Consider the following 11,480-nt stretch of genomic DNA (forward strand, 5'->3'; position numbering starts at 1 on the left):
TATCAAATGTAACGTTTCTAACACTAAATGAATATATTTAGAAATAAAATTTAATTATATTGACATGTAAAATACTTTATTATTGAAATAATTAATGACGTTTATTAAAACCAAGGGACCTTGATTAAAAAAATTGAAAAGAAATAAGGTTTCAATCAATGTGGTTGAAAAAAAAAATGAATGAGAACCTAATTTCTCCTAACTAATAATTTTGTTTCTTGGTCCACAAGCCAATTTATTTTACTAATCCCTTTGTTATGAACATATCTTTGTATTTTTTTTTTCCAAAAATATATCTTTTCATTCAGGAAAAAACAAGCAAACAAACTTTTATGATATAACTAATAATTTTGTTTCTTGGTCCACAAGTCCGAAGTGATGATGTTTCAAACAGAGAGACATATAAAACAAACATAACAGGCACACATACTAAGTCTCCCAATTACCAATCAGAACCAGAGTCACTCAAACCCCAAACTCAAAACTAATCAGAGCAGAGAGCTGAAATTAAATGGAGGAGGATCTCCATCACCGTGTGAGTGGTGATTCCATACGACGCCGTTTCCTGGATTTTTATGCTTCTCGGGGTCACACAGTTCTTCCGAGTGCATCTCTTGTGCCAGATGATCCCACAGTTCTATTAACGATTGCTGGAATGCTCCAATTCAAGCCTATTTTCCTTGGTCAGGTATGGTTGTTAATGGTTTATATATATATCCTTCAAATTTGATATCATAATAACAAAGTTATCTTATAAGCTCTTCTATTTGTCGGAAATGTCATCCTATATTTTCCGGCGTAGTCTGTTCCTCCTTGTATCTTTGGGTTGTTCAAATTCATTTCTTGTTTTCAGATTTGGTCAACTAAAAGATACCATATCTTTTCTTTATTTATATTTTAATCTGTCTAAGCTGGTCAAGTCATGGACACCTCATAGATTAATAAAAAAAATTGACAAAAATATTGCTAAATGAATTTGTACTGACTAGTTCTTAATCAACTGACTAGTTCTTAATCAAGTGATATTTTTCTTATTAATGTCTGAGTTGAAATACTCTAAAATTTGAATATCTTCTGAAACTTTGTTTTAAAGGTTCCTAGACAAGTACCTCGTGCAGTAACTGCGCAAAGGTGCATACGCACAAACGATGTGGAGAATGTTGGTAGAACAGCTCGGCATCATACACTCTTTGAGATGCTTGGGAATTTCAGTTTTGGAGATTACTTTAAGGAGGAAGCAATACCTTGGGCATGGGAGCTTTCAACTAAAGAGTATGCAACAAATTTTAATGTCTCCTTACACTGCATATTTTCATTTATTTATTTATTTATTTGTCTAACTATAATTACTTATTTTTTATCCTATTGTGGCATGAAAAATTAAATTATGTGCATGCTGTGTGTGTTTAATTTCTTTCAGATTTGGACTGCCAGCTGAGAGATTATGGGTTAGTGTCTTTGAAGATGACGATGAAGCTTTTGAAATCTGGCATAAAAAGGTTAGCCAAAAGGAGCTATATATTTTACTTTTAGTACAATTTGTATATCAACCTTGTTGGTTTGTTGTTTTTGACGCGCTTCTATAGTAAAGTACTTATGAGCAGAAGTTTTCTAGAGAAACTTTGGAAACGGGGCCCGATCTATATTTACTTTTAGAGCAACTCCAGCCTTCTACTTTGCTCGGGGGACGGGCTGCAGGAAGGGGCCCGAGGGCCGGTTGATTCTTCTCCAACCATGGAGGGCCCGAGTGAAGGTGGGAGCCTGAGCACAAGGGGGGTGGAGAGTTGACAGGCCTGCAGCCCGAGGGCCAAGACATTTTTTTATTGTTTTTTGTGTCAGCCCGAGGCCCTACAGCCCCAATTTCCCTGTTTTATTTTATTTTATATTATTTAAACAAACAAAAAAACTACTATTTTATTACCTATTGTCAGGAGGGAGGGCTCCAAGGGTAGAGATGCAAAAAGTAATTACTGTTCATTAATGGCAGTTATTATTCATTAAAGGCCGTTACTGTTCAATAGGGTGGATTCAATAGTGGATTGCCAGAGGAGAGGGCTCCAAGGATGAAGTTGCTCTTATGTATGATTTATATATTAACTATGATTTATATGTTAACCTTGTTGGTGAATTGTTTTCTACTCATACACTCTTTCATTCTTCGTTTTACTTGCATGTACATTCTGCTTTGATCTTAAGCTCTGCCTTTCTTTTTCGAGCTAATACTCCGGTTTAATGTGAATAAAATTCTTTATCTTCAGGTGGGTGTTCCGGCTGAGCGCATAAAGAGAATGGGCAAAGATGACAACTTTTGGACTAGTGGAGTCACTGGTCCCTGCGGCCCCTGCTCTGAGGTGTATTTTGATTTCCAACCAGAGAGGGGACATTCAGATGCTGTATGTAATAATTGGTTTGCAGTAAAATTTTGTTTTCATTGGAAGGAAAGGTTAAATTCTGAATTACTTTAAAGGCTTTTTTGTTTACTTACATTTTGGATGAATTTGTTTTTCAGGATCTCAATGATGACACCAGATTTTTAGAGTTCTACAATCTAGTTTTCATGGAATTCAACAAGAAGGATGATGGTTCACTAGAGCCCTTAAAACAGAAGAATATAGATATCGGGCTTGGCCTAGAGCGTATGGCTCGCATCCTTCAGGAGGTTCCGAACAACTATGAAACTGACTTGATCAGACCAATTATAGAGAAGACCTCAGAAATTGTAAATGTGTCATATGACACAGCTGTTGACTGCTCAAAATTGAATTTCAAAGTAAGCTCTCGTGTAAGATGCTGCAATTTCTATTAAATTTGTGTCAATAAACACATGGCCTCTCAAAATAAAATGTGATTGATCATATAAATTTTTGTTTCAGATTGTAGGAGATCATTTACGCGCGATTGTAAACCTGATATCAGATGGAGTTGTTCCATCAAATACTGGAAGAGGTTATGTCCCTCGATTCCTAATCAGAAGGTCTGTTCGCTGTGCTCGGTGGCTTGTTAAAAAGGGGGGTTCTCAGGGCAGCCTCAAAGGAGCAATTTTAGCCACCATTGCAGCAAAAGCAATAGAGATGAGCACCAACATCAATCCGGATGTAAAAGATAGAGCACCCCATATTCTTGAGGAGTTGAAAAGGGAAGAACTTAAATTTGTGAAGACATTGGAGAGAGGAGAAAAATTTCTTGAGCAAATGCTAGTTGAGGCATTATTAAATGCAAAAGAAAGTGGGAATATACCTTGCTTGTCCAGCAAGGATGCTTTTCTTTTGTATGATACATATGGGTTTCCTGTCGAAATAACAGCAGAAGTGGCTGAAGAACGTGGTGTGAGTATAGATATGAATGGTTTTCATACTGAAATGGAAAACCAACGTCGTCAATCTCAGGCTGCACATACTGATGTCAAACTGTCCATGGGAAATAGTGCTGATCTTTCGAAAAATGTTCCCAACACTGAATTTGTTGGCTACATTACGCTTTCTACAGCAGCAATAGTGGAAGGCCTTATAGTGAATGGGAACAAGGTCATGCAGGTTTCCGAAGGAAGTGATGCTGATATATGGTTGAACCGGACTCCATTTTATGCAGAATCAGGTGGTCAAATTGGAGATCACGGAACTTTATATATTCCAGGTGAAAACCAACATAAGGTTGTTGTGGAGATAAAAGATGTCCAAAAATTCGGTAACATATTTGTTCATAAGGGTACAATCAGAGAGGGAGTTCTACAGGTTGGCGAAGAAGTGGAAGCAACAGTTGATGCAAAACTAAGGCAACATGCTAAGGTATACAAGATTTAACACTAGAAATTTCAGTGTAAATGGATGTATTAAGTGGTATTAAGTAATCAAGTATATAATATCATAACTGTTAAATTAGCTTGCAAACTGAACATTGTTTTGGTATTCTGCAGGTTCATCATACCGCCACACATTTGCTGCAATCTGCTCTTAAGAAAGTTTTAGGTCATGAAACTTCACAAGTTGGCTCATTGGTGGCTTTTGACCGTTTAAGATTTGATTTCAACTTCTGCCGGCTGCTTACTGACAGTGAGCTTTCTGAAATTGAAAGACTAGTAAATAACTGGGTTGCGGAAACAATACTGCTTCAAACGAAAGTGATGCCTCTTTCTGAAGCAAAAGGTGCAGGGGCCATTGCAATGTTTGGAGAAAAATATGGTGAAGAGGTACGAGTAGATAGATGTATTCAAAGCATTTGATGAGACATTCTATATATTGCATATTTGATATTTCAAACTAAATTGGTTGATGAGTTTTTCGCTTAAGTGTGCGACATGTTGTATTGTAGGTACGTGTTGTAGAGGTTCCTGGTATATCCATGGAACTTTGCGGTGGGACTCATGTGAGCAACACTTCTGAAATACGCGGGTTTAAAATACTTTCTGAACAAGGTAAAGCATCCGGAATCAGGCGCATAGAAGCTGTGGCTGGTGAATCGTTTATGGAATATATCAATTCCAGAGATTATCATATGAAGCAGCTGTGTTCCACCCTCAATGTATGTTTTCTTTTACTGTTCTATGTTCTGTGAAGGGAAATGTTATTTTTTCTTTGTTTAGTTTACCATTGTTCATGCAAACAAGGTTTTGACCTTGAGAAAGCAACAAAGTGTTTACTATTGTGTATGTTGCCTTTGTGAAGGTGAAAGCTGAAGAAGCAAAAAATAGGGTAGACAACCTCTTGGAGGAGTTACAGATGAGCAAAAATGAAGCTTCTACTTTGCGAGAAAAGATAGCAGTTCACAAAGCATCAGTAATGGCAACCCAGGGAATTTCTGTGGGGAGTTCAAAAACAGTCGGGTAACTTATCTGCCTCCTCGTTTACCCCTTCTTTTTTTTTTTTTTTTTTTTTTTTCAATTAAATTGGAGGGAACCAATTCCTGAACCTAGTCTAATTCTAACCCTATACCCCACCCTCCCTCACCGCATCAGTTAACCTTAAGACGATTTTCAATGGTTGGGTTAAAATCTAAATTTTAAATCTCCCAAGGCTTTTTCAATCATTGGGTAAACCAAAAACTTGTTTTTGGGCTAAATTTCATCCAAAATACCAGCCAAGGTTAAGCGGCTGGCTCACCAATACGCATGAACGCGCCTACTTGAAGACCACGCTCGGTGCACTGATGAACCCAACTCACGTACACGCGACAAAGCTGCAGTGGGTGGGACCCACCACTGACAGCTTTGTCAGCAATCCAAACCGAGCCAAATGGCTAGTTTTGATTGATACAACGATCCATATTCAAATTATTATTTTTGAAACCTAATTTATAAATACATCAAACCATTGTGAGATCGATGTATGATAAAATCTAATAGTAAAAAAAAATCTAATGGACCAAAATTAAATCCAATGACTAAAACAATTAAAAGATCTAACAGTCTGAATGCACTTACTCTTTAATGAGAAGCGGCAAGGGAAGATACAAGAGACCATTTAGCGCAAGAAAGGTTTGATTTTGTTGTAATGAGAGAGGACCCAACAAATACACTCCAAATAAAAAGAAGTTCTTCTGTGAGCAGCAATCGGAAATTATAAGAAGGAATGCCGCAAAGATTATCATTGAGGATGATGACCCATCTAATGTCTATTACCCAAGTTCACCACCAAAACCACCACCAAGTCAACCGAATGATGATGAGTATTATTAGTATTAGTAATTGTTGTAATTTTTATGTAGTAGTTAAATTATCATTTATTAATTTTTATTTAGTGTTTTAATTATTGTTCGTATTAGCAATTGTTGTAGTATTTAGTGTTCCATGACTTTCATGTTTCATTGGGTAGGTTTAGTATTTTTCATTATTTATCATAAATATATTAGGATGTTCATAAAAATAAATTAGGATCATAAATTTTATTTATTGAAAAGTTACCGAAAAAATTAGGCTAAAATCATTCTTCAATAATCTTGACCTATAATTTTAAGCCACAACCATTAGAGGAGAAAAACGGTTTCTAGATTAGAACCTAAATTTTCTAGGCTAAAAATTTAGGTGTAAACCCACACCATTGCACATGGTCTAAGACTATCAAATTTGGCATCAAGGGGGAGATATGTCTTTTTATGTCATGCCACATCAAATTTGGCTTCTTGGTTGGAAAACATTACTGCTGTCTTTTATTACCGTTATTGCTGATTTGGATATTTTGACATTTCTTTTGGATATGCTCTAAGAGCTTAATTATATCAAGCATATGTATCTTGAGCTTAAAAGTGCACATAGATCTTATTTAGATTTTTTTTTTTTTTTTTTTTGATATTGATTGTTTTTGCTTTTGGGGAAAAAAATGGTATCATATCACAGAGTACTAGTTGAGTCCATGGATGATACGGACGCTGATTCGCTGAAAAAAGCCGCGGAATATCTTGTTGATACATTAGGAGATCCAGCAGCTGTGATTCTAGGCTCTTGTCGAGGGAATGAGAATGTGAGTTTGGTTGCTGCATTCACCCCAGGGGTTGTCCAGTTGGGAATGCATGCAGGGAAGTTCATAGGGCCTATTGCTGAGTTTTGTGGTGGTAGAGGCGGTGGAAAGCCTAACTTTGCTCAGGCAGGCGGGAGGAAGCCTGAAAATTTGTCGAGTGCACTAGAAAAAGCTCGGTCCGAAATCTTCTTAAAACTCTCAGAAATGGAAAGTTTAAAGTCATAGGGATGTCTATCTTTGAAGTGGTTCAACAATATTGGATTTGCAGTCTACTGGTTTGTTTTCCTTGGGTGTAACAGTCCGTAGTGTTACAATATATACATTTGCTACATATGTAGCTACACATAAAACATCAACTATTTCGTATATTCATATAAAATATGTAAATTAATTAATAAAATCATGTAATGGTGTGGTTGGCACACTCATTCGTTGAAGTTTTATATATGTATATTGGAGTAGAATTCTCTCTCTTCCTATTCTCATCTCTTCCCTCCCCTCCTTTCACATATTATTTTTTGTCTAATTGTCTTTATAAAAAAAAATCAATATAAAAAGTCGACGTAGCTAAACCGTAACCGTTCAAATAAAAGAGGATAGAATGGGAGATAATTCTCCTCCATGTATATTTCTGTCCTTTATTGGCTATTAATTATTCTCTTAAAACAATGTATATAATTCTCCACTTTCCAATCAAATCTCTTCCCAATCATCCTGGTGGATTATCTCGTATCCAGAATTTTGGCACATGTGCATGCTCCATAGGGCATGACTTGACTTTGACTTAATTTTCATATTAATTTTTAGGGTATATTATATAAAATTACCTTAATTATCGATGGAATCATAATTTTATACCTTATATTTTAAACATTACAATGTCATAACTCAACATATATGAATTCATTGCAATGTCAAACATCCATTAAATTTTTTGTTAATTTAGCTGTTAAATGATGATATTGAAGGAGTGGAACCCACTCATTTGCCACTTTTTAATAAAAAATTAATTAATTAAAAATAAATTACTAATTCTTATTTAACAATTAAACTTAATAAAAATAAAAAACGCTCTTCATTTCCCCAGAAATCGTCTCCTCCACCTACTCCCTCCTCTGTCCCCCTTCTTCCTCATTCGTCCCCCTTCTCCTCGTCCACCCGCCGCCTTCGAGTTCACCGATTCGGACCAACAATTTCGTCATATCAGATCGGCACATATTCAATCTGTTCGACGGGAAAGATCCGGTGTTTTGACTCCCTCCCTGGTTCTTGTGGAGGTGGCGACGAAATGATCTGGCTACGACATCGGCGAGCACATACATGTCTTCTTCGGCATCAAAATCAATCCGGTTTTCTTTGAAACGGCAGTGGATCGATTCGAATGATGGTTGGGAGAAATCGAATGGTGGTTGATGGAGAAGCGAATGGACGGAGACTGAAATGAGAAGGTGTAGAGGTTGATACAGTTGAATATCAGAATGCAACGAACAAGACTAACAAATAATAAGAATATTATTAAACAAACTGAGAATGTCGAAATGGCTACAAAACTCTAAGAGACTACGTTGTGGCTAACTTGTTCTTTAATGAATAACAAAGCATCTCATTTATAATAAACTAACCATAATCTCTAACAAAACATAATTCTAACGGATTAAGCCTATAAAATCAAACATTCAAATAAACTAAAATACTAATATTTTCCGACAGATACGCATCAGAAAAGCGAATCTGTAGCAGTGGTGATCTTGGTATGAACCCAGAAAATGGGAAAAAGAAAGAAAAAAAGGGGAAAGAAAAAAAAAAATTGGACTGTAATGAACTTCCATTCTTCAATTAATATTATGGAGGATTTCGAAAATCCGGAGTTCTGGGCGAATTTTCAAATGGCCACTTCTTGAATTTTTTAAATTTTAATTTCTCTAATTTTAAAAAAAAATTTCGAAAGCCCCAGTCGGTGATGGGATTTGAAGAGAGGGAAAATGATAAGGGGATGGTTTCTAACGCTCAGTTTTGTGAAATCTTAGTGAACTGATGATGATGAAGAAATCAAATTAGTTTTATGTAAAGACTGTTGGAGCAAGATGAATTGGGTCTGGTTTTGCTTTGCCATCAAAACCCACTTATTTGGGGTCTGGTTTTGCTTTGCCATCGAAATCCACCTGCGTTTTGCGATCGGCGGTGTATCAGTTGTTCCCGGAGGAGGACGAAAATTAGCTGTGTTTAAGGAGGACGCGGAAGAAGGAGTGATGGGAGGAGGAACGGGGACGATTTCCAGGGAACAAGGAGCGCTGCTCAATTTTTCCAGGTGCGGCGGAGAGAGGGCGTTGAGTGAGGTGGAGAATGGCAGCGGGGAAGAAGGGGTGGGTGGTATCTGGGTTTGGGTTGTTCCTGGTTTTGGGTTTGGGGAAGACGGGAGGGGAAGAAAGGCTAGGGTGGGTCCCATGTAAAAAAATATTAAATAATTTTATTTTTTAATTTTTAATATTTAATTAATTTTTTAATAGGTAATGGCCTCATCTTAAGCTACTTCATTATTTAACAGAAGAATTGACAGACAAATTGACGAAATATATGAAATTGTAACAAATTTGTAAATGAGGTATGACATTGAATTTTTTTAAAGATGAGGTATAAAATTGTAACTGGTCTAATAATTAAGATAGTTTTATATAATTTACCTTAATTGTTTATACAAGTGAAAGTAATATATATACAGGCCCTTTAAGGGAAGAATCCTCATTTTTCAAAGAAAAAATGAGAACACTTTCTTGACGTTTAGATTTAATTTTAATAAAATTCTGACAACAATCTGATAACATTTGATTCAGCGATTTCCTCCACATTGGGCACATGTAAATATAAAACCCGCCCATGTAATCTGGAGCTTTGCTCGGTTTTCTTCACATGGTTTGTGATATTCCGAAGTTGTACCCAAAAATTAGAAGCACCATTTTCTTTTATTTCAAGGTAAATTAAACACTGTTCGATAACTTACAATTTATAACATGATACGAGTCATATTATTTTTATAAAATTCACGGTGTGAGGCGTCCAAAAGCAACTTGTTTGACCAAAAAAAAAAAAGGTTTTTACACATACTAACTACAATTAATCGGTAAGAAAAATTGAACCGTTACATATAAATTGAATCGCCATATAAAGAGTCATTCTAGTTAGAAGCACCATTCTCATGCAGCTGGGAGCAAATATATCTTTGATTTGATGGTTGACATTGTAGTGGCATACAGCCAGAGCACTGGTGGAGCCACATTAAGGGTTACCCTAGGCTATAGCCCAAGTAGTTTTTGGTGAAAAATAAAATTTTACATGTAATTTTTATTGATTTTTTAATGTAGCCCATTATATATTTTTCACTAATCCAAATTCTCTCAATTCAATTATATGAAATTATATAATACAATTTACAAATCGTCTTTTTTTTTTTACATCCTTTTTCCTATCGCTTCTAATACATGTACAAGTTTGGATTTATTTAAATTTTAACACGTATTTGTTTAATAACCAAAATTCTTGGCTCATATTGTAAAAATTTTCTTAAGTTAGCTGATACTGTGAAGAATATAGTATTAATTTTCTTTGTTTATAAATATTTAAATTTTTAAGCTAGCCCATTTAGTAAAAAATTTCTAACTTAGCCATTTAACGAGAGAGCCCATCGTTGTAGCCTTGTAGGTGACGATGAATGATGATGAAAAATGAAGCTGTTTCTTGAAAAGGATGGTTTGAAATGAATACTCTCAAGCTTTTGAATGAAAAAGAAAACATTACGCGGTGAAGGGCCGGTAATGCAAAACAAAGGAAACGTTGTGGTTAGCAACTTAATTAGCATTTTAAGTCCTTGAAATTAGAAATTGAACCGTCATTTAATGTAATTATTTAATGTTAAAATAAGTTTATCTACAATATATACTTATCATTCACTTATATTAGTACATACAAATTAAAAACTCTATGCACAAGATGGGGAACAACAGAAAAGTAATGAATAATTATTCATAACTTTTGTAAATTTTATATAGATTTTAAAGGAGTTTTTGAAGCTTTGGTATCATAATTCCTTCGTATTCATACATTGCTACGCCCCTAATTACGTGACCATGTTACAATATGATGAAATAATTTCTCTAAAACTTCTCAGTTTTTATCACAATCAAATCAATTAATCTACAAGAAAGAGGTCCCTTAATTCCCCTTTGCTATATACTAATATATAGCTGAGTTAATATATGAGCTGTGATAGACTTGACAATATTCATTTCTTGCTGAACAAGTGGAACTTGCTTAGGTCTAAATTTGTTCTTATCTTTCGCCACTCACTCAAAAGGAATCAAAATCATCATATTCACCAAACTTTTATCTTCTCACACGTTTCTTTCTTTTATGTTCTTCCATTTCCTTTTTCTCCTTTTTTTTTTCTTTTGGAAAAAAATTGCTTTTTATTTCTTTATTTGGGGGCCATGCATACGCATAAGCATTTCTATGATCACAAAGAGAATGCCAAGCTTCCTCTCTCAATTACATTAACTTCTTGTTTCATTTTAGTCATTTGAATTCCAAAAATAGACCCCAAGATTTTATAAAACCCAAAAAACCAAATTTATATTAGATGCTTCATTTGAGGATAATGCTATTTAATTTGTATTGGTGGCTTGGCCATTAGAAGATAGGTTTTTTTCTTTCGGTGCGAGACTATGTATGCATATTATCCTCATTTTGTACACATTTCTTTCAAATCAATGAATCTCGTACTTTTCTCAAAAAAAATATATATATATATAAATGACACAAAATGCCTCAAACTTGAGAAAATATTGTGTGCCACAGCATGCACACAATTGACGATTTCATCTCTCATCACGTATATACTCTCTTCACATTTATCCCTAACCTCTATGCAAATCCAAGTGCAAGAAACTAATATATATAAATATTATTTTAGAATGAATGTTTATTAGTATTTTATACCATAATATCCTTTTCTTCCCATTTTCAAAAATATATGAGATC

At 35.0% G+C, this 11,480-nt stretch overlaps 1 protein-coding gene across 1 annotated transcript; it reads left to right on the plus strand.

Moving 5' to 3' along the window:
- The first annotated feature begins 394 nt into the window (after positions 1-394).
- LOC103443846 (alanine--tRNA ligase, chloroplastic/mitochondrial-like) lies at positions 395-6,886 on the plus strand. Its single transcript, XM_029109781.2, has 10 exons — positions 395-688; positions 1,094-1,272; positions 1,421-1,499; positions 2,259-2,393; positions 2,510-2,770; positions 2,874-3,785; positions 3,914-4,186; positions 4,309-4,518; positions 4,662-4,819; positions 6,329-6,886. Exons 1-10 carry the CDS (start codon positions 512-514, stop codon positions 6,672-6,674), a joined length of 2,730 nt encoding a protein of 909 aa, XP_028965614.2. The 5' UTR covers positions 395-511; the 3' UTR covers positions 6,675-6,886.
- The last annotated feature ends 4,594 nt before the right edge of the window (positions 6,887-11,480 follow it).

The sequence above is a fragment of the Malus domestica genome, chromosome 10, assembly GCF_042453785.1.
Source record: "Malus domestica chromosome 10, GDT2T_hap1".
Lineage (NCBI taxonomy): Eukaryota > Viridiplantae > Streptophyta > Magnoliopsida > Rosales > Rosaceae > Malus > Malus domestica.